We start from the raw sequence: 24,420 nt of genomic DNA, 5'->3' as shown, positions 1-24,420 counted from the left end.
ATCATATCAGATATTTAAATATTAATTATAAGTATTAAATATATATAGTCTAATTATAAAACTAATTACACAGATGAGAACTAAATAACAAGATGAGCCCTATTAAACCTAATTAGTCTACGATTCACTCATGTGATACTATAATAAACTTATGTCAATCATGAACTAATTAGACTTAATAAATCCGTCTAGTCATTTACTCTTTATCTATGTAATTAGTTTTGTAATTTGACTATATTTAATAATTGTAATTACCATTGAAATATCATATGTGATATGTACTAAACTTTAGTCCGATCCAGTAACCAATAACTAGGGTCAAAAGGGGCAGCCGGGGTATTCCTCAAGGTGCAAAAGGATTTATTTTCTGTACGATGTGACGGTAATAACTCTATAAATACTACGAAGACAGGGCCTTGCCTCTTACTCTTAGTGCTGCGATGCGATGATCGTCGTTCCTCAGACGACGACCGTCAATATGGTGCTCGCGTTCCTGGTTCTACTGCTGTTATTTGCTCCTGTTGCCGTCAGCCAACAAGGTACCAGTCTCTCGCTTCACTGCATGCATAGTCATATATGGCCTCGATCGGAACTGGATGATGAGCCGTACATCGTGTGGCGTACAGGTTTCCTGAGCATCGACTGCGGCCTGGACGCCAGCTACAGCGGGTACAAGGACAAGGTCACCGGCATCGTCTACGTCTCCGACGGTTCCTACGTGGACGCCGGCGAGAACCACAGGATAGCCCCCGACCTGGAGGGCTCGTTCCAGGGAAGGGCTCAGACGCTAAGGAGCTTCCCGTCCGGGCAGCGGAACTGCTACTTGCTCCCCACCGTGGCTGGGACCAGGTACCTGGCGCGGGCCACCTTCGCGTACGGCAATTACGACGGCAAGAACAGCTCGGCGCTGGAGTTCGACCTGCACCTGGGCGCCAACTACTGGCAGACGGTCTACCCGAACGCGCGGAGCAGCGACGTGTACGAGGCGGTCTTCGTCGCGTGGGCCGGGTGGGCGCCGTGGTGCCTCGTCAACACCGGCCACGGCACGCCGTTCGTGTCCGTCTTGGAGCTCAGGCCGCTCGGAGCCGAGCTATACCCACTGGTCACACCCGGCCTGGTCGTATCCATGTTTGCACGCATAAACATGGGGGGCAGCGTTTCAATGACGCGGTATGTTTTCTTGCATTATTGTGGGACCCATAGGGAGGTGGGAGGACCACCATGTTTTAAACGGACCTCTGTATCATGTTTGCTTCGTGGCTTAGCTAATTTCTTTCAAGTCTCGAGCTAAAGGCCGGGTGCGCAAAAAAAACTTTCACTGTGGATACCCTTTTAGCCGTAGGAATAGGGGTGATACAAATATTTCTTCGCAAAAAGTTATGGCTCTTAATAAATTTAAAAATAAATAAGAGAGTATGATCCTAATCTAATTCGGTTTAAATTTTGTAGTGTAGCACACCTTAAAAGCCTACTCCCTTCGTGTCCATATTATAAGTTATTTTAGATAAGATTTAAGTCGAACTTACAAAAATTTAACTACAAATAACCGTTCTGATATTTAGTTTTAAAACTTAATAGTCAAATGCACCGATTGTTTTAAAACGTACTTTTTTACAAAAGTATAAATGTATTAAGAGTTCATTTGTTTTTAAAAAGATATTGGTCAAAACTGTATTTTAAAAGGACTTATAATTTGGACCTATAGGAAGTATTATAAAAAAAACTAGCTCCCTCTAAATTCCAAAGAAAATAATACTCGCACTTCCAATAAAGTCAAATAAATTCTAATTTAGGCAAGTTTATATATAAAAAATATGTCATATAAGTATCATCATTAACTATAAACCACGTTGGTGAGCACCAAAAGTGCCACTGGATGGTCTGCGTTCCGCACAGTCCATCGTGACAGCGCGAACGGTCCGCGCGGGAACAGAATCAGCTAGGCTTCTCGATTTCTTGCGGGGTTCATTAGTAAACTCTGCGGGATTTGTTTAGAAACCGACTTATAACGAGTTCAGACCTCCCCTTATATAAACAAAGGGGTGTCGCCGATTGACCTTATTTGCATTGTTCTTTCTATTCATTAGAAGTATGAGTAATCTAGCTTTAGCATAGCCCTAGTATTAGTCTTACTCGACCTATTACTTCATCTCTAGATGACCCTACGCCGCCCAAGGACATTCCGGGTGGCTTGGCGATCCCCGAGCACCCTCTGGAACTCTCCTCTCCCTGACGAGGTCGCTCCCGATGGGCAAATTCTAGGCTTTTTCGCGAAGAAGAAGACCCTCTATGCACGCATGGACCGTTTGGCACGCGAGCAGAGGAGACCCGCTACTGCAGCGAGGTCGCAGATTGTCCGGTCCTAGGCCGCGGACCGTCTGCGCTTCCGCAGAGAGCACCACCAGGTGGTTCTTTCTTGTGTTTGGTGTCAAATCGGCGTCAACACACTTTTTGGTGACTCCGCTGGGACACAAGGGTGTTTAGATCTACTAAAAATCGGCCTCCAAATGGCCAGTTTTAAAGATCACACTGACATCTCCGCCACCAACATCATCAAGCCAACCCTGGAAGCACTCCCGACTGATGATCAACAGCCCTTTAATGACCTCATGAGGCGCGAGGAGGAAGAGGTGCTGCAACAACTACCAAACGGCGCGAGAGGGTGAAGGAAAAAATATATATATCATACTTTTACGATGGATCGCCACCAGAAGATCATCCGTCAAGAGGAGATCGATATGGCATCTCTCCTGCCTTCACCTTAGGCTCCCACTATAAGTATTCCAAATCAATCTTTAAGGGTTACGTACTACAAACCGGTCCCACTATAAGTATTCCAAATCAATCTTTTAAGGGTTCCGTATTACAACGGGGGTCAGTTAAAACAATATATAGATGAATCTGTTAAAGGATGGGCGCGTTCATATGAAAAATCTATTGCCCCTAGTTTTCCCTTACGTGAACCTAATATGGAGCCACCATCACCTAACATATTGGTTGATGGGTCATCCTGCACCCAGCCATTGTATGCTATGCCAATAAATACGTTCATAACACCACCACAGTCGTAGCAGCCTAGCACATGACCAACTCTGCACATAGTCGAACCATCCGAGAGTCATCTTAGATCGCCTGGCATATTTTGCCGAACTATTTGACCCTGCACAGGCCCACGCGTAGACCACCCAGGTAGCGCCATATATGATCGAACCATCTGAGTATAACCTCGGACCGTTTGGCCCGGTCGTGGACCGTCCGTCCCCTTATGTCGAACCGTCTGGGTACACTTACGCAGAACAAGGAGCTGCACAATATGCACAATTTTTGCACTCATCACAGCAGCACTATGATATCCCACCGGTAGCATATTATAACCATGCCATGCCACCTCATAAGCATAGGGATGAATATTCTTCAGCCACCCGAGAGCCCGAGAGATATAGGCCAGGAGGGGATGGCACTAATAGGACACCTAACACGCATTTTGAACATCACTGGGAGGAAAAGCTGACAAAATAATGTCCAGCAACATAAGGATTTCACCACCAAACTTGATGGATGATCGCCAGACAAGGTGGGAAAAATTAGGGACGAGGTAACCGGGTTGTTCAGAGACAAACTCGATGTTAGTGTGTCAGGAATGGGGCTAGCGTATCGGAAACCTTATAATCACTGATTTGACGTCATGACGTATCCACGAGGAACCAGGATACTAGATTTCTCTAAATTTTCGATGAAGGCGGAAAAAGCACGTATGAGCACGTAAGTCCGTTCTTAGTACAACTAGGAGAATTGGCTAATAGGAAAGCCTACCATGTCCATTTATTCTCGTTGTCCCTTACTGGTACCACATTCGCATGGTATGCAACGCTGCCACCTAACTCTATTAACTCTTGGGGAATTAGAGCAGAAATTTCATGAACACTTTTTTCTCACAAGAGCATGAGTTAGAATTAGCAGATTTATCTTTAGTCCACCAGGGGCACACAGAATTGGTTAATGACCATATCTAGAGGTTCCGAGACACTAGAAATCGATGCTTCCAAATCCATGTCATGGACAAATAGCTAACGGTGTTGGCTTTTAATGGGGTATGATCTTACTTAAAATAAAAATTAGATGGTATTCAGTTCTTTTCAATAGTACAACTGCACCAACAAGCTTTGGCTTGTGAAAGCCGATGTAAAGAAGCATCAAAATCGGTTGGTCATAATGTGCATCTAGTGGAGTGCGACCCAAGTAGTTTAGATGATGAATCCACTTATGTATATACTAGGCCGATGAAGGCCAAACCTCTGCCATGCTCTTCTTTATAGCCGATTCAAAAGAATCGATAGGAATAATTTGAATTTTCTTTAATGTTGCCAAGTGTTGCAAAATATTTGACAAACTAGTAAAAAGTGGCAACATTAAAGTGACTCATAATATTCCTCCTCTAGATAAACTAAAAAGATGTGCTTATTACAAGGGGCATGATTTTTTTCCTCATGCCACCAATGATTGTAATGTTTCCTGTTGACAGATACAATCGACCATAAATGAGAGTCGATTGAGTTTCCAGGAGATGCAAATTGACAAACATCCATGTCCTATCAATATAATAGAGCTGATGGATAAAAAGGTCTTAGTTCGGTCGGATGTGGCTGATAAAGACAAAAGAAAAAGTATTATCGTTGGTAGTCCTCGCACATCAAAAAATCGCAAGTTACTCAGAAGGCTCTAGACAAAAGGACTAGTAAGACCAAAGGCGCCGGGGGGCAAGTGCGATCGGACAGCCGATTAAATCTCCATGTCATGTGCATCACAGACGGTGCGATGCCTGCGAGCGGATGGTCCAGCAGCAACCAGAGGCTATAGTGTCCACGCGCCTTCAAGTGTCAGTAACCAGAAACAGGTACATCGAAACAAAATTCATCTAAAACATATGGCCGACTAGTTAAAGTTGTCCCTGCTTTTGATCGATTACCCTCCAAATATGCTAGTAAGAAAGCCATGCTGCACAATCAGCCAACAAAGCAACCCCGGTCACCCGCAAAGGCAAAACTGTCGAATAAAATGGCCTAAAAGGCAATGCAACAAGTTACACATGTTCATCCAGTGATGCCATGGTAGTTTTTACTACCTATTCATCACTGATATATTGTCCTATCCAAACATGGAGTAGTGCGGCGATGAACCTTTATTACATGTATAATCCCTTTGCTTTATTTAGGCTAGGGGCAACATAATTTTGTGCTTATTGCCCATTGATCAAGTAGTTATGACCGAGAAAGATGCAATCATAAATGGTATTTATGCATAAGGACTCTATTAAATGATCATCCTATTGCATTGAAAAAGCCGATAACTTGCATCAGGCTTAGTTCTTACTTCGGTAACAAAATGACTTGTAAGATCTATTGTTTCTCGAAGGGTGCTTGCAATACATGTGCTTTTGGTTCGTCAACCTCCACCAAAAGGCAGTGGCATGTGTTGGGCACCAAAAGTGCCACCGAAGGGTCCGGTTCTCAGGCTAGACGATCTGCGCTTCGGATGGTCTGCCATGGCAGTGCGGACGGTCCGCGGGGGAATAGAATCAGCTAGGGTTCCTGATTTCTTGTAGGATTTTGTTAGCAAACTCTATGGGATTTGTTTAGTCTGTAACGGTTCCAGACCTCCCCTCTTATATAAACAAAGGGGTACGGCCGATTGATGCCCCCACAATCGATCAAATCAAACCTATTTATCATATTTACCTCTTATTTGCATTGTTCTTTCCATTCATTAGGAGTAGGAGTAATCTAGCCTTAGCTTAGCCCTAGTATTAGTCTTCCTCGACCTATTACTTCATCTCTATGTGACTCTATGATGCCTAGAGAAGTTCCGGGTGGCCTGCCAATATCGGAGCACCCCTGAAACTCTCCTCCCTGACAGGGTCCCTCCCGAGGGCGAATTCTAGGGTTTTTCACGAAGAAGACCCCATGCGCACACGCGAACCATCTGGCATGCGAGAAGAGGAGACCCGCTCCTGTAACGAGGACGGGGACCGTCCATGCTCCCGCAGAGAGCACCGCCAGGTGGTTCTAGTGTTTAGTAACAAATCAGCATCAACACACGTTTTATAGTAAATCTATTTAGAAACATAACTATTGATATTAGTTTTTGTCAAACTTAAGAAATTTTGACTTCTCCTAAATATGTGATTGTATTTCTTTTTTGACAAATGGCTCTTACTGGTAGCTTGGATCTCAATACTTAGGAATTAGAGTAACTTCAATAGACTTGAAATCTCGTATTTGTGTAAATCTATACAACCAGTGATAAAAATGGATTGTGTAGAAAACTTTTAAAAAGTAAATATATTTTAGAGATGGTCAGCCTTCTCTGTCATATTGTTTTTTTAGAAAACCAAAAAAATGTCTTTAAGATCTAGGACCTTCAACACATGCAATACTTCTCTACCATTAGACTACACACTCATTTGTGAGTGTATAAAGATATCTCTCTGTTTTATCAACATTTCATAATCTTGTATTGGATAATTTATCCCCTAAATGATTTCAAATCAAAAAAGTTTCAACTACGAAGTTTTAGACCGCATCAAGCTCTAAATTTGATCGTGTGGGAAAAAATCAAAATTTGAATCTCAAAAGATATGGATTTAAAACAATTATTTAAGATTTTAAATATCTTCAAGCCAAAAATTATCAACAATGGATTTGTAGGTTTGATCGGCCACTGTAACTTTCATATTAACCATATAAACATTCAAGGTGGTTTGTGTTGTAAATAATAGCAATCTAGTGATGAATAAATTGATTCCGACAATAATAAAAGGATCAACAACATGTTTCACATATCTATAATCCACTAGCAGTTCATAAACTAGTGCTAGTGATTGAAGGAATACAGATATACACATGCTTACAGTGGGGTTGTCGATGCTAGAATAGCGCAATAGTAGATGAATCAAATTGACGTCGGTGTAGAGGAAGCAGACGAACAGCGAGCAGTCGCTGGTGGCGCTTCCCAAAAACCTTATATGGCCCCTACCCCGTGGAGGAACACGAGGGGACGTAGGCTTCAGATATCCTGCTCTCCCAACACCGATGGCACGTTGGCAGCGGGATGGAGAAGATGAAGGTAGCACAGCGATTTGGAACGAAGAGTCTGTATTCTGATCTGTGCTGGGGACGACGTCTTGTCTCATTTATGCACATGACGCGGATAAGGTAAGTAATTGGCCACGTGATCACAACACTAACATGATTAACCTGCAATTAATTAAATCAATCACAATTAATGTGAGAATAATTGCTTACCGGAATAGGCCAGCACAATTTTCTCCATCCATGCAAAAATATCAAGCAGCAAAAGGTAGTCGTGCACCCGCAAGGGCGGAGGCGAGAAATCGCCAGACCATTCACGTGCATGTCGTGTGCCCACGCCCATTGCCCCGGCCTAGCGAGGCAAGGCAAGCGAGCGCGTGCGTTCTCCATTTTTCCCCTCCTCAATAACTTCAACCAGGTTAAGGCAACTCAACTAATTAAGTTGACTTCACTCCTCCTGGAGTAGCAATGTGGTACTAAAGCTACCACCATACCATGCATGTATGGGCCTTCGGGATTTACAGGATTTATTATTTGGGCTAGGACCAAATTCTCTAACAATCCCCCACCAGATCTGAGAGGCACTCTTCATCCTCCCTGTACCAAGTACTGTTAATATACCATCTTTTCAGTGGAGACAGGTTAAGGTTGAACATCCACCTAGAGCAACTAGCTAGACTCATCCACAACTCCACAATGGACTAGGCCTTGAATTGGCAGTTTGGTGTGAACAAGCTTCACTTGACGTCTGGACTGATACTAGGCTACCAAATGCCTACCCCGCGAGTGGAGCGTATAGGTCATACTCATGTCTCTCTTCATGAGCTTCGTAAGGAATTCCCAATTCCTACAAACTGCGACCAACAGTTGGGCTCACATAAGTTTGTTCTTGCAAGAGTACTCTGTAGGACAATATCTTGTTATAAAGCCTCATAACATAATAAGACTAAGTCAGCCTGCCTTATAGAAATGAGAGTACTGCATCTCCAACGGAGTGGGTTAAAAGTAAGGTGTACTCTATCGTTAACCGACAGCTTGTTCTTCCCATATCCTAATTCACGGGATCTCCGATCACATAAGTTGGGTTACTACTGAGGTTAGCTCACATGGGTCTCACTCCCATCTCCTTTGATGCATTATCAACCATAGTATGTGATAGTCCCTTTGTGAAGGGATCTACTAGGTTCTTGGTTGTCTGGATATAATCCACATTTATTACTCTAGAGCTTCTCAGTTTCCTGACAGACTTCAGTCTACATTTTACATGTTAGTTGGACTTCATATTATCCTGACTATTCTTCACCTTTGTGATCACCGTTTGATTATCACAGTTTATGAGAATGGCAAAATTTGGTTTTTCAACCATAGGTAAGTCCATCAATAGTTCTCTTAACCACTCAGCTTTTGTAGAAACTATGTCTAGAGCCACGAGCTCTGCCTCCATGGTAGACTTTGTAAGTATTGTCTGCTTACATGATCTCCAATAGGCACGCCACCACCCAATGTGAATATATATCCACCAGTGACCTTCATCTCATCAACATCTATAATCCAATTTGAATCACTATATTCTTCAAGTACACTTGGGTACCCTGAATAGTGAATTCCATCACTCATCGTACCCTTCATATAGCGCATTACACGATCGATACCATGCTAATGATCATTTCCTGGACTAGTCGAGAATCTACTCAGCTTGCTTATGGCAAATGAAATGTTAGCGCAGGTTGCGCTAGCCAAATACATCAAAGAGCCAACAATCTGGGAGTATCTCTGATGATCTTTTCCTAGCTCAACACCTTCTCCACATAATGAGACTGCAAAAGAGTAATCCCATTCTCACCCTTAGTTAGTTTAATTTTAAGGATCACATCAGCTTCCCCCAAATCTTTCATGTCAAATTTTTGAGATAAGAATGACTTTACATCATTTATCTCATTGAGACTTGTCCCAAAAATCAGTATGTCATCGACATAAAAGCATAGGATTACTCCTTTGCCCCCACCATAGAGATGGTATACACAAGTGTCGGTTTCATTTATAGCAAACCTAGCGGATGTTAATGTTCTATCAAACTTCTCATGCCATTGCTTGGGTGCCTGCTTTAAGCCGTACAAGGATTTGATTAACCTGCACACTTTGCCCTCTTGTCCTTGTGCTATAAATCCATCAGGTCGATCCATATAAATCTCTTCCTCTAGCTCTCCATTAAGGAAAGCCATCTTCACATCCATTTGATGAACAAGAAGACCATGGGAAGCAGCCAAGGATAACAGTACTCTGATTGTAGTTAATCTGGTAACAGGTGAGTAGGTATCAAAGAAGTCATCATCCTCCTTTTGTGTATACCCTTTAGCAACAAGCCTTGCCTTGTATTTTTCAAAAGTACCATCAGGCCTAAGATTCTTCTTAAATACCCACTTACAACTGACTGGCTTACAGCCCATAGGTCGATCTATGACCTCCCACGTTCCATTTGTAGTGATGGAGTCCATCTCACTACGGACTGCATCCTTCCAATATTCTTTAGCAACAAGCCTTGCTTTGTACTTTCAATAGTACCATCAGGCCTAAGATTCTTCTTAAATACCCACTTACAACTGACTGGCTTACAGCCCATAGGTTGATCTATGACCTCCCATGTTCCATTTGCAGTGATGGAGTCTATCTCACTATGGACTGCATCCTTCCAATATTCTGCATCGAGCGATGCATATGCATCTGCTATGGTTGTGGGAGTATCCTCGACAAGGTACACAATGAAGTCTTCACCAAAGGACTTTGCGATCCTCGGTCTTTTACTCCTTCTAGGTGCTAACTCACTATTACCTTCTTTGTCTTCAAGTGGATTTTCAATTGGCTCAATTGTAAGTGTGGGTTCAGGACTAGATTCATTTGCAACACTAGGAAAAGAGTAAGTTTCTTTCATCGGGAATATGTTCTCAAAGAAAGTGGCATCCCGTGACTCCATAAGTGAATCCACTAAAATATCAGGCATGTCTGATTTTGTCACCAAGAACTTATAAGTCGTGCTATGTGTGCATAGCACAAAAGGATACAATCAATTGTTTTAGGTCCAAGCTTGTGTTTCTCATTAATTGGTACACTAACCATGGCCAAACAGCCCCAAGTACACAAGTAATGGTGTGATGGTTTCCTTCCTTTTCATCCTTCATATGGAGTTACCTCACTATTTTTAGTGGGAACTCAATCCAGAACATGACATGCTGTTAAAACATCCTCCCCCACCATGCCTTTGCCATACCAGACATTCCTAACATGGCATTCACCAAGTCCATTAACATCTGGTTCTTTCTTTTGACAACCCCATTAGATTGAGGCAAGTATGGAGGTGTCCATTCATGAATTATTCCATTCTCCGAATAGAAAAGATCAAACTCATTGGAAAAATACTCCCCACCACGGTCAGACCTAATACGTTTTATTATCTTTTCCAATTGATTTTCCACCTCAGCTTTATAAGTCTTAAAACATTCTAGCGCCTCATCTTTAGTTTTTAGAAGAAACACATAACAATACCTAGTTGCATCATCAATTAAAGCCATGAAGTATCTTTTGCCTCCTTTTGTCAACACACCATTCATCTCACAAAGATCAGAGTGAATGAGCTCTAATAGTGTTGTGTGCCTATTGTCTATATCATTGTGTGGCTTACGAGATTGCTTTGCTTGCACACACGCTTGACATTTAGAGCCTTTGACAATACTAAAATTCGGAATCAAACTCATACTCGATAGACACGACATACAACCAAAATTAATGTGACACAAACGAGAATGTCATATATCAACCACAGAATTGTTTGAATCACACACATGAATCACCACTTTATTAAAAAATCGGATAGAGAAAAATGGAACAAGCCTTCGCTATCATAACCCTTGCCAATGAATTGGCCATATCTCAAAATCACTACTTTATTCGACTCGAATACCAGTTTGAACCCATCTTGACATAGGAGGGATCCACTAATGAGGTTCTTATTTATTGAGGGTGCATGATGTACATTCTTCAGCTGCACGATTTTTCCTAAAGTAAACTTAAGATCTACCTTACCAACACCAAGAACAGTAGCATGCGAGTTGTTCCCCATCAAGACGGTTGTAAGATGAAAACATAGAGATATCATAACAAACATGAATATTGGCTCATGTGTCTATCCACCAATCTTTAGATTGAAATACAGAAAATACATATGATGAATTACCGTACCCAGATCTGCTAGGATCGCTAATAGTCACGTTGGCAGACTTCTGCCCCGATTGATTCTTCTAGCCCTTGCGATTTTTGCAGTTCTTTGCGAAATGCCCATTCTCACCACAAACGAAGCACACAATCTTATAATTCTTCTTTCCAGCATGCTGCATCAAGTTGGCGCTGGACTGCCCTTTGGGTGCCTTTGTTGACGCGTCCTTTGCCCGAGCCTTCTCTTCCACATCAAGACCAGCCAACAAATCCTCAACAGAAATTTGTTGTCTTTTATGCTTCAGAGTTGTAGCAAAGTTCCTCCATGATGAAGGCAACTTGGCAATGATACCACCCGCTAGAAACTTATCAGGCAAGATGTGTCCATGCTGTTCGAGTTCCCTCACAATAAGTTGGAACTCGTGAGCCTGTTCCACGATAGAACGGTCATCAACCATTCTAAAGTCATGGTACTGCTCCATCACATACAGCTCACACCCAACGTCTGAGGCAGAGAACTTGTGTTCGAGCACCTCCCACAGTTCAGCATCACTTTTGATGTTCATATAAACATCACATAGCTGGTCAGAGAGAACGCTAAGAACGCATCTAACAAAAACCATCATAGCCGCATGTTGGCACCTTTTTGGGGCGCCAATCACTCAACAAGAACCAGCAGCGGTGCTCTCTAGTCAGGCGCGGACGGTTCGCGGCATAGGGTCGGACGATCCACGACCTGGCGCGAGGCTAGGGTTCCCTGCCTGACGGCCGGACGGTCCACGCCCTAGGGCTGGACGGTCCACGCGTGCGCAGGGGCGGCGGAGGATCGCCGGCGGCGCCTGGATCTCGCTCCCGGGAGGGACCCCGTCGGGGAGGAGAGATCCTAGGTGATGTCTAGGCTCGGGCAGGCCGACCTAGACTCCTCTAATCAACATAGAGTCGAAGAGAAGCGGAGAATTTGGGGATTGAGAGGCTAGACTAGAACTACTCCTAATTGTATAGGAAATAAATGTGAAATAGAAGTGTTATTGATTCGATTGATGATTACAAATCGGTCGTATACCTCTCTATTTATAGAGGAGGGGGGCTGGACCCTTTACAAACAAACTCCCCGAGCTAATCCCACGAATTTCGTCAACAAACACAGCAAAAAACTCGGAACCCTAATCTGTTCTGCGCGCGCGCGGACCATCTGGCCCACAGGCGTGGATCGTCCGCCCTCTCTTTTTGGTGCCCAACATATGCCCCCTGCCTTTTGGTGGAGCTGAGCGAACCAAAAGCAACTAACTCGATGTATCACATCGGTTTTCTTAGGCATCTTGCCACTTACTAGGATGGTACACAGTGGCCTTGGTCCTGATGGTTGACTCAACGGACGTGACCCCTTTAGCTTTGATCGAACTATCAGTCCCCACACCGTCGAGCGTCATACTGGTCCTGACCAATTCGTCACCTCGCTTTCCTAATTTTCTAAGTGTTCTGGCGTAGCTCCATAGTCGATCAGGTCTTCTCCTTGCAGGTCGTCTTCCTCCATGGGCGTCGGTACGTCGTTGGAGGTGTCTTGGTGTAGTGCGGATGGTTTGGCCTCAGGGGTCGGACGGTCTGCGTCCTATGCAGATGATTCGGTCTTTATAGCCGGACTGTCTATCATACCTGCAGAGAGCTGCACAGTTGTCGTTTTATTTTCTACCTTTGTGGTCGTTTGATTTTTCTCAACGACCTTTGGTCTCCATCTCTTTTGTGGTGGCGGATACTGCGGATGCGTGTCATTGAATATTTTTTCCGCCTTCTTTTCCTGATTCTCCTTTGCTCTGAGGCGCTGTAATTTTCGCTTTTGTGATCGTGTCAATCCCGATGGACACCATCGGGGCATGGAGTATTTTGGATCGGCTATTTTGTTGACAGTCGTACCTTCTTTTTCGTTTGTGTTGGCCGATTCACCAAAAATCATTGGCCCTTCGTTATTTTGTTGTATGACGACATCTGTCATTCCTATTTTAATGACATCCCCTTTTATCACACTGTTGGAGGCTGTAGCTGTATGCCCCTCTGCTGGATTAGTTAACCTTTGAGGCCGAGTTGTTTGGCAATCTTGCTGGGCCTGTGCTCGTGGACCAGATTGAGGGGTTCTCAATCGGTCTTATACTGGAGGTGTCAACCTGTCAAAAACAGGTGATTGAGGTGCCCCTCAGGCGGGGTATTGTGGTATCCCGAATGGATATGGTGGCGCGCCCCACATCTGATTCCAGATATATGGTAGCGGTGGTATGTATTTATAATGATAAGACATGGGTGTATGTGGAGGTGTAGGTGTCCACGCAGGTACGTCAGGTCTTAATTGAACATTATGACCTCCCGTCTTTTCCGATTGGTGAGGTGGTCCAATCGGCCTAACCTGTTGTCGCTCCTAGGTGGGTAAGCGAGGTCGCTTTGGTGGCCGGTCGTTGGGGTCGGCCTTCTTTTTCACATATTTAGACAATAATTGATCAAAGGTCGGGCTGGATTTTACCAACCGACCAGCTGCCTTGAACGTGTTAGTTTTCCACGTACCTATTTCTGGTCGTCGTGGTTTGAAGGTACGTGGTCGCCGTGGCTCCTTGGCATTGTCGGACCGTCCGCTGGAATACTCCGGACCGTCTAGCGATGTTACGGACCGTCCGCGCCTGGGCACCAGACCGTCCTCGATGCTTAGTATGGGTTCTCGTGCATATCCCATTGTCTGCGCTTGCCCCCCCCAGTGCCAGAGTTTGTGATGGTCACTTTCAATGTCTCTCCTCCATCAGGAGTCTTCTCGGCCACCACTTTTCTGCAAGAGATTTTGTTGTTTCCATCGGCGTCCCGTGAGTTGCCGATGATGACTTCTTTGTCTTTGACCTTATCGGCTATGCTAGGCCGAATTAGGACCCTTTTGCCCTTGAAGTCGATCATATTCATTGGAAAGGGCTCCGTGTCCTCCTGAAATTTCAACCATCCCTCGTTAATGGCCGATTGGATTTGTCGTCGGAACACATTACAATCATTAGTGGCATGGGAAAATGAGTTGTGCCACTTGCAATATGCGCGACGCTTTAGTTCGTCGGCGGGTGGAATGATATAATCAATCTTAATGTTACCATTTTTTAGTAATTCATCGAATATCTTATCACATTTGCCAACATTAAATGTAAACTTAATCTCCTCCTGCCATTTCTTTTGAACTGACTGCAAGGAGGAGCAAGCCGAAGATTTGGCCTGTTCGGACCAAACTATTTCGGCAGTGTAAACTTCCTTTGGTTCATCGTCCGAACTACTTTGATTGTGTTCTACTATGTGGACATTATGATGAACTGTTTTGACTACTTCTTTGCTTCGGCTTTCACAAGCTGAAGCTCTCTGATGTAATTGTGCTAGCGTAAAGAACTGGATGCCTTCTAATTTTTCTTTTAAATAATAGCGCAATCCATCAAAGGCTATTCCCGCCAATTGTTTATCTGTTAAATAAATTTGAAAGCATCGGTTTCTCGTATCCCGGAATCTCCGGATGTAATCATTAACTGATTCGTCTTTCGCTTGTCGCAGGGCCACTAAGTCTACTAAATCTAACTCATAGTCACCGAAGAAAAAGTGATCATGGAATTTTTGTTCTAAATCCCCCCATGACAAAATAGAATTAGGAGGTAAAGTGGCGTACCATGCGAACACGGTTCCTGTTAAGGACAATGAAAATAAACGCACGCGAAATGCTTCCGTGTCGGCCAATTCTCCTAATTGTGCTAAGAACTGGCCTATGTGTTCGCTCGTGTTTTTTCCTTGATCACCCAAAAAATTTGCGAATTCGGGTATCCTGGTTCCCTGTGGGTATGGGTGTTGATCAAATCGGCTGTCATAAGGTTTCCGATATGATTGCCCCCAGGGACCATGCTTACTCCGAGCTTATCTCGGAATGCCCCAGCTATTTCCTCCCTCACTATATCAATGGCAGCCGGTGCGAGACCACTGGCTCTTTGGTCAAACATAGGTGGGGTTGGCTGGATATTGGCATGTTGTCTTCCCCCCATTGGTTTGAGCTATGTGGTGCATTGCAATTTTCCCTATATGGCTCATAGGATTGATCGTTCCTTTTCGGCCTTCTAGGCGGGGCCGAAAAGCTTTCCTGGGCTCTGGATTTTGTATTAATAGGCTGATGCACTGCATAGTGTGATGGGAAGTGTTGTTGGAACAGGTGAGGATTCAGGTAACAATCCTCCTCAAATAAGTCATGCGCGGACTGTCTAGACATTGGTCGGGACTGTCCGTGATTGTATGCGGACCGTCCGTCGTTGTATGCGGACGGTCCGACTAGGTAGTTTAGATTATGTGCCATATGTTGTGGCTCGGGTGCATGTCTGGGTAACTCATTAAAAGTGGGCCCGACCGTGGCTGGCCCGGATGGTCCGCGCTCACGTGCGGACGGTCCGGGCATGTGCAGATCGGTTGATTTACTACCGATTTGTGGTTGCTCAGGGTATGTGTCCATCGGCATCCCATAAAGGGGTTGTGACTGGTGGTGACAACCTATAGTCGATGTATTACGCGTGTTACCCCCTAATTCATCATCGTGTGAAGGAAAATTTGCGATATTAGATTTATCAAATGCACGTACTAGTCTCCTATAATCGTTTTGCATACCCCCTATGATATTTTGCATTTGTTCACGATGTTCATCTACATAATTTTTAAGAGATTGTAGCTCGTTTTTATTACTTACATTGGGGATATCTGGTGTGGGTCGGAGCGAAGCCGGATCCGTCGCCCGTTGTCGGACGACCTTGTTGTTCCTGTCCACTTTGAAGTTGGCCAAGAACTTTGCTTTTGCCTCCTGGATCATCCGCTCCTTGTGCTCCTCGAACTGCAGTTGTTCGTCGACCGGCAAGGTTTCCCAAGTCGGCTCTATAATATTGCTGGGGGAGACTTCAGAACTATTCCTTGAACCGGCCATTGAGGGCCGATTTGATGGGTCTAGATGTGTTGTCCCCAGCGGAGTCGCCAAAAAGTATGTTGGCACCTTTTTGGGGCATCAATCACTCAACAAGAACCAGCGGCGGTGCTCTCTGGTCAGGCGCGGACGGTCCACGGCACAGGGTCGGACGGTCCGCGACCTGGCACGAGGCTAGGGTCCCCTGCCTGACGGTCGGACGGTCCGCGCGTGCGCAGGGGCGGCGGAGGATCGCCGGCGACGCCTGGATCTCGCTCCCGGGAGGGACCTCGTCGGGGAGGAGAGATCCTAGGTGATGTCTAGGCTCGGGTAGGCCGACCTAAACTCCTCTAATCGACGTATAGTCGAAGAGAAGCGGAGAATTTGGGGATCGAGAGGCTAAACTAGAACTAGACTAGAACTACTACTAATTGTACAGGAAATAAATGTGAAATAGAAGTGTTATTGATTCGATTGATGATTACAAATCGGCCGTATACCTCTCTATTTATAGAGGAGGGGGATGGACCCTTTACAAACAAACTCCCCGAGCTAATCCCACGAATTTCGTCAACAAACACGACAAGAAACTCGGAACCCTAATCTGTTCTGCGCGCGCGGACCGTCCGCCCTCTCTTTTTGGTGCCCAACACCACAGTAAACTCTTGCACCTCTTTCTCAGATCGAGAGGTAGTGCGGGAGGATTACTCACGACCCAAAATACTCCCATAGCCAAGAGCCACAACTAGGCTCTCGTCTGCCATCTCTTAAAATTCACACCAGTGAACTTATATGGTTTCATTGCATAAGAGTAATTTCCCGTCACTAAATCCCTATAAGGTTTTTGGATTGTTGGAAATAATAGCAATCTAGTGATGAACAAATTGATTCCGATAATAATAAAAGGAACAACAACATGTTTCACATATCTATAATCCACTTGTAGTGCTAGTGATTGAAGGAATACAGATAGACACATGCTTACAATGGGGTTGTCGGTGATAGAATAGCGCAATAGTAGACGGATCAAATCGACGTTGGTGTAGAGGAAGCAGACGAACAACGAGCAGCCGCGAAGGCGCTTTCCAAAAACCTTAAACGACCCCTACCCCGTGCAGGGACACTGGGGGACGTAGGCTTCGGAGATCCTGCTCTCCCAACCCCGATGGCACGTCGGCGGTGGGATGGAGAAGACGAAGGAATCACAGCAATTTGGAACAAGGAGGAGTCTGTATTCTGATATGTGCTAGGGACAATGTCTCGCCCCATTTATGCACACGATGTAGCTAAGGCAAGTAATTAGCCGCGTGATCACATCACTAACGTGATTGACCCGCAATCAATTAAATCAATAACGATTAATGTGAGAATAATTACTTGCCGGAATAGGCCAACACAATTTTCTCCATGCATGCAAAAATATCGAGCAGCAAAAGGTAGTCGCGCACCCGCAAGTGCGGAGGCGAGAAATCGACGAACCATTCACGCGCATGCAGTGTGCCCGCGCCCATTGCCCCGCCCCAATTAGCGAGCGCGTGTGGTCTCCCCTGTTCTCCTCAATAGCTTCAACTAGGTGAAGGCAACTCAACTATTTAAGTTGACTTCACTTCACCTGAAGTAGCAATGTGGTACATGTATGAGTGGGCCTTTGGGATTTATAGGATTTATTATTTGGGCGAGACCCAAATTCTCTAACAGTTTGGAAATTCTAAATGTTAAATTTCAAAACCTAAGAACTTAAAACACACATTTGAAACTCTAAATAACTTCGAATTGAAATATTTCCGCTACAGTATTGTATATTGTATTGAGAACTACAACTTCAACATATAAGGTTGTTTAAAACATTCGCATTTTAAACTATAAGATCTTAGAACAATATTTTAGGACTTTAAGTCGTTGTAAATTAAAAAATCAACTATGTATAAAATTGAAGATTACATCGGGCCTATAAATTTAGTATAAAATTATCTTCATCCAACTTAATATAAAAAAGCTTTAAACTATTCTTAGATGCAACTGTTTTTAGAGGTAAGTTGTGTTAATCTATTTTGGAGACGAATAGTAATTTTGGGGAAAAAATAGACATTTTAAGGGCCTGTTTGAAAGCAAGTGGAATTGAGGGAATTGAGGGGACTATAATCCATTGTTATTTAAAATTGAATAGTGAATAGCAAGGGATTATAGTCCCCTCAATTTTTTTTATTTCGCTTGCTTCCAAACAAGCTCTAAGAGTAGGGTTGTTTGAAACTAAAGCAAAAGTAACTAAAGTTCTAACCTATCATATATCTAGTTCGCTATTACTGCATATATCTATTTAGCTCCTTTTTCACTTTTGTAGCTAAATTTTAGCTTCGCCCTCTGGCTGTAGGACTCGTGGTGTTTTTGTTGAGACCATATCCAGTGCACATAGGTTGATGGTGTACAAAATACACATTAAATCCTGCTCTTCCATCTTAAGATTCAATGGCTCACATGTATCCTAACTCTCTCTCACTTCTTTTTGCTAAGATCTCCTCCCACCTCTCTCATACCTGCACGTGTTCTTTTATAAAAAAACCCAGATGAATTGTTCATCTCCGTGATTTCTCGTATCCTCGGCTCTCTCCCTGAGCACGATCGCCATGGATGGACCTTCGCCACACCTCCATGGCGGCGGCTTCCTAGAGCTGCTATGGGAGACCCTAGAAGCAGCACCCTTGGAGGCTGCCTTGGTCCGAGGCATCTCTGCGTACGATGCAACGAAGACAGGATGCCACAGACATTAGATGTTACATGAAAGAGCAGGTGGGATACGTGTGAGCCATTGGATGTTACATGAAGGATGCCGCGTACGAGAGAGGTGGGAGGGGATTTTAGCAAAAAGCAGTGAGAGAGGTGGGATACGTGTGAGCCATTGGATGTGACATGAAAGAGCAGGATTTAATATATGTATTTTGTGTACCATCAACCATGTACGGGCTTGTTCGGTTATTCCCAATACACATGGATTGGATGGGATTGGAAAAAATTAAGAAGAAGTTTGACTTATTTGGGATTCAAACTCATCCAATCCCACTCAATCCACATGGATTGAGAGCTAACCGAACAAGCCCTACACTGGATACCGTCTCTTTTGTTTGTGATTCTCACAACCAACCTACAAGTTTCTCTTGAAGGTATCCTGACGATCCGTACGACCGTTTCTGGTGGGCGATGGACGAAGCTAGCCCACGGTGGGTGAACCTGTCGACCACGCGGCCCATTCAACCGGACACCAGCTCCTACGCCGTGCCCTCTCGCATCCTGCAGACAGCCGTCGCCGCGGCATCGGACAACGATACGGCGGCGGCGCTCACCGCCGTGACCTGGCAGTACTAAACCAAGTACTCGTTCATGATATTCCTGCACTTCACCGACTTCCAGGACACCCAGCTTCGACAGTTTGATATCCTCATCAACGAGAACCAATCTGGGCCGAAGCTCACGGCGTACAACGACACGTGGTACCTGACTCCAACCCATGTGCACACCAAATCCTACAGGGCTGACGACGGCAAGTACAACGTCACTCTTGCTGCAACCAAAGCCTCCGTGCTGCCTCCGATGATCAATGCGCTGGAGATCTACATTCGTGTCCCTTATGAGAGTCCGACGACACTCCCTCAAGACTGTAAGCTAGCCCAGCTCTCTTTTCCCTTTCCCTCGATCGGAATTGGATGTTCAGTTAGCTGTTAGCCTTCTTCGTACGCACACTACAAGTATAGCATTTCTATTACGACTGCGAGTGCAGTCCAACTGTCCAACACACAGCTGTGCTTGTGCGCGCCTATAAACAATGCAGCCCCTGTGCCCCCAGGTGCTCGATTGAATGTCGCTTGAGGCTATGGCACTGAACTGGGTCTGAAACCCAGGATATTAAAATGGTTTGTCAAAGACTCTACTTTGAATTGACCCTACTTTTTTCGTCTTCCTCACTTGTTCTTGTACACGCAATGGTTTTTCTAAGTCAGTATGTATCTGGTTGTACACCCAGTTGTCAAACATAGTCATGACTACAATTCTTCTTTGCATGCTAGTTGACGCCATCGTGGCTATCAAAACTGAGTATGGACTCAGCAGAAACTGGATGGGTGATCCATGTTTTCCAATCAAATATGCTTGGGACGGTGTGAAATGCAGCAACGCAAGTGGTAACACATCGAGGATAACATCACTGTGAGCATCTGATACATCATTGAGGAGATCCTACATCATGATCTCGTATGTGCTGCTTTATTATTGGTAGGTTAAATAACTGATTTATGTTCAATTGCAAACTCTCATGCAGAGACCTCTCCAACAGCTCTTTGCATGGCACAATTTCTAAGAACTTTACACTGCTCACAGCACTCGAGAATTTGTAAGTGCTATATAACTGCAGGCCAATGTCATCTGCTCTTGCATCATTTATGTCCCAAGATTTCGCGCTGCATGACTGGTGATCCCATTCTATTGCCTGTGATGATGATAAGTCAGTTTCTTTTGCTCACATGTTCTGGGATAAGAACTTCGTTTGTTGGATCAGTCTAGAGATGTTTTTTAGTGAATCCAGACTACAGGCTGATTACACAGGTCTCTTTAATTATAATACCATAAACCATTTCCTCAACTTCAAGCCTCTATACTGAGGAGATTGGACATAAAGCAGAGTTGTTCTGTTTTCGTGCATTGCACCTCATTTTGGTGCATGTCTTGTTCTGTTTCATCTGTAGTTGCCAACTGAATTGATCAGGCTATAGTAGGAGAGATTTTTTTGTAACACCATGTTTGCCAGAACTGCATCATCATTTTTTCAGTTGATAAATTAAATCTCTCTTTTTTGTTTAAATCTATCAATATTTAGTGTACCATGCTCTTTATTTTTTTAACAAAGGGCTCCAGCAAATTTTTTATAGTGCAATTAGGAAAAAAAAATTGCACCACAGCGTACTTGTCAGGACTATGTTCCCAATGGTCGAACTATTAGGCTTTTATTTCCTACTAGTAGCTTCATATACCATAAATCACGTTACAGAATGATAAAATATAGATGTCAAAACCCATTATGTAGAGTTTGAATCAATTATCTATATACTTTTTTCATACTGTAGTTGTGCAAATGTTTCAGGGATTTATCTTACAACAAGTTGATCGGATCAATACCTGATTCCCTGCCAAGTTTGCCTTCCCTACGAGTTCTGTAAGTTTATATTTGTTGCAAATTATTACCAAGCCAAGGGAGTTACCAATCACATTTCACTTTGTACAGAAATGTATCTGGCAACCAGCTGAGTGACGAATCCCTATGTAAAAATTATACTGGACCACTTATTTTCAGGTTTTGATTTTCTTCTCAATATCCATTCCATTAATATTCTTCTGTATTTTATATTGTATTTCTTGCTGTGACCTTCAAACAAGTGAATATGTAAGACCTTTTTTCCTCGAAAATAAGTTCAGATCTGATTATCTTATATACTTCCAGCCGTGATTTTGATGGCTCTGCATGCAACAAACCTTCCCCCAGCCCGTCAAGAAATAAAGTAGCTATAATAGCTATTTCAGTAGTGGTTCCTGTGTTAGTACTAATTGTACTACTTTTTACATATTTCATCTGGTGGGCGAAAAGAAAGTCTAATGGTGTGTATATTATTGCTCTATTCTTTACTTATATGTATTAATGCTTTCAGTTTATAATACTTGACTCAAGTAATTTGACCTTTCTTATCTGATACTAGTGCAACCAGTACCCACACATGGCCCAACAAGAGATCCAGAACCTGATAATGTTTCAGGAAGCCAAAAAAGTTATGGCTACAACATGAATAAAACTGAGAATCGTCAGTTCACATACAAAGAGCTGGAGAAGTTCACTAATAATTTCAAGAAGTTCATAGGACAAGGAGGTTTTGGGCCTGTCTACTATGGCCGCTTGGAAGATGATACTGAGGTTGCTGTCAAGATGCGTTCTGAATCATCGTCACATGGGCTTGATGAATTTTTAGCTGAGGTATCAAATTTCAGTGGCCTAGAAAAGTTGGAGGTGTATTATCAATTTATTTTTTTAAAAAAAATAATATATATTCCATACCTTGTTACATAGGTTCAGAGCTTAACAAAGGTGCATCACAGGAATCTAGTGTCCTTGATTGGTTACTGCTGGGAAAAAGATCATTTGGCACTGGTTTATGAGTACATGTCTCAGGGCAGTCTTTTTGATCATCTGAGAGGTTTGTCTATGGAAAGTCTATTGAGTATTGATTTAGGCATAACCAGCTACGTTGCCGTTTTCAAATTGCTTTTGAAATATCCATGCATGGTTTGGATCTGAGAAACTATCTTGACTGACTTATATATAGATTCTGGTATCGGGAAAAAAGGCCTTTTTGGGGGTACCTATCTTCCTACTTAAGTGCCTAATCCTTCCTGACAGAATGGTTGCGAAATATTTGTCAGAATCCTGCTTGTATCGTCAATCCATCTTAACATTTCACATTTGGGATGGGGTGACTGGATGCTGTGAGCTACAAGTCTATAACCAATTACCTTAAAACCCCACCACTTGCCTACACTTTATTTTTTTGACTTAATGACTTCAGCTAATGTGTATGTTAAAGGATCGGTTTTACTTTGGTTATTAACTTATTAACTATATATTGCAATTCCGTTATAGAAGATCATAACAGAACTAGGAAAAGGAAAATTTCCATAAAATTTACTGAAACTGACACGTCAAGCTGTTAAACTGTTCTGTTATGCTAAAACATTGAAGGTAAAAATGGTGTTTCCCAAGCCTTGAATTGGAGGAAACGTGTGCAAGTAGTGCTTGAAGCTGCACAAGGTATGCCGCAATAAAAGCCCATGAAAAAAAAAACTGGAGTTAAGCAAATCCTTCATATGATCATTTACTGTTATTCTCTTCTTTTTTGGAATTTCCTGTGATATATAAAGGCCTGGATTATCTGCACAAGGGTTGCAGTTTGCCAATAGTCCACCGTGATGTGAAGACCAACAACATTCTCCTGGGTCAAAATCTGCAAGCTAAAATAGCAGATTTTGGACTTTCCAAGACATATTTGAGCGATACACAAACTCACATATCAGTCACTCCAGCTGGCACAGCTGGTTACATGGACCCTGAGTATGTCTTATCTTTCCGTGTGTATTATATTTAACATTTTGGTATTTTTTTCATGTAGCTTATTTTTGGATGAGTGCTAAATGAAAGAGTAAAACTCGCCTTAATACAGGCAACATAGTTTCCTTTTTTCCGTTTGTATTCTATTAACATTTTGGTATTTTTGGATGAGTGCTAAAATGTGTTTTGCGAGTGCGCATGTAGCGAAGCTTGAGTTTGAGTGAGGCGTCGTTGCCAGCTGCTGGTGCCTGGTATGAAGTGCTTCTCTTGTGACTTCTTGTCGCTGTTTCTTCAGGTACTACCTGACCGGAAGGCTCAGTGAGAGCAGCGACGTGTACAGCTTCGGAGTTGTTCTGCTTGAGGTAGCCACAGGCGAGGCCCCGACAGTGCCAGGCCGAGGCCACGTCATTCAGCGCGTTAAACAGAAGGTTGCCACCGGCGACGTTGGCTCGATCGCTGATTCGCGACTTGGAAGCGCTTACGACATCAGCTCCATGTGGAAGGTAATCGACACCGCTGTGATGTGCACCGCGGATTCTGCTGCTCAGAGGCCAACGATGGCCACAGTTGTGGTACAGCTGAAGGAGAGCCTGGCGTTGGAGGAAACTCGTGAGAAGGGCAGCAGCAACAGGGTGAGCCGAGGGAGTGATATAGAAGCTATGGCGTCCACACTTGGTCCATTCGCAAGATGAAGCTATGCCTGTACCTGGATTCAGTTCATGGTTGACGTCCCTACTAAAACTGTGTATGGTCACCTAAAATAATATTTTGCACTGTAAAATGTATTATTTGCAGAGTGAAGTTTTAATATGGATATGAGAATAGGTAAACTGCCGAAGATAACATAAATGTCTGCAGTGGCTTGTATGTGTATGGAATTTGAGAATCCGCGCTTGTGAGCCGGGTAATAAGGGGCGTGTTTGGTTCGGCTTTTTTCTGACCAGCTTATCTGAAAAGCTGGCTGTGGGGAAAAGCTGGCTGTTGGGAAAAGCTAGTGGTTAGAATTTAGGTGTTTGGTTCGCCAGCTGTGCAGAAAAGCTGTTCGTCAGAATCTA

General features: G+C 43.7%; 1 protein-coding gene across 1 annotated transcript; it reads left to right on the top strand.

Annotated features, from left to right (window-relative positions):
• Positions 1-425: 425 nt before the first annotated feature.
• On the top strand, positions 426-24,298 carry LOC103632620 (receptor-like protein kinase At3g21340). Its single transcript, XM_008654370.3, has 13 exons — positions 426-539; positions 627-1,170; positions 19,386-19,879; positions 20,286-20,424; positions 20,537-20,608; positions 21,356-21,427; positions 21,497-21,565; positions 21,713-21,867; positions 21,966-22,237; positions 22,331-22,457; positions 23,000-23,068; positions 23,179-23,368; positions 23,661-24,298. Exons 3-13 carry the CDS (start codon positions 19,603-19,605, stop codon positions 24,055-24,057), a joined length of 1,839 nt encoding a protein of 612 aa, XP_008652592.1. The 5' UTR covers positions 426-539; positions 627-1,170; positions 19,386-19,602; the 3' UTR covers positions 24,058-24,298.
• The last annotated feature ends 122 nt before the right edge of the window (positions 24,299-24,420 follow it).

Source organism: Zea mays, chromosome 7, assembly GCF_902167145.1.
Source record: "Zea mays cultivar B73 chromosome 7, Zm-B73-REFERENCE-NAM-5.0, whole genome shotgun sequence".
In the NCBI taxonomy this organism is placed as follows: Eukaryota; Viridiplantae; Streptophyta; class Magnoliopsida; order Poales; family Poaceae; genus Zea; species Zea mays.
The sequence above is the reverse complement of the archived record's forward strand: the minus strand, read 5'-3'. Positions and strand labels throughout refer to the sequence as shown.

Excerpts from the sequence above, each read along its gene's own strand:
- LOC103632620 (XM_008654370.3), top strand. The coding sequence starts at position 19,603 with ATGATATTCCTGCACTTCACCGACTTCCAGGACACCCAGCTTCGACAG. Across the intron at positions 20,609-21,355 it reads CTCACAGCACTCGAGAATTT|GGATTTATCTTACAACAAGT; the intron begins GTAAGTGCTATA and ends CAAATGTTTCAG. Across the intron at positions 22,458-22,999 it reads TCTTTTTGATCATCTGAGAG|GTAAAAATGGTGTTTCCCAA; the intron begins GTTTGTCTATGG and ends AAAACATTGAAG.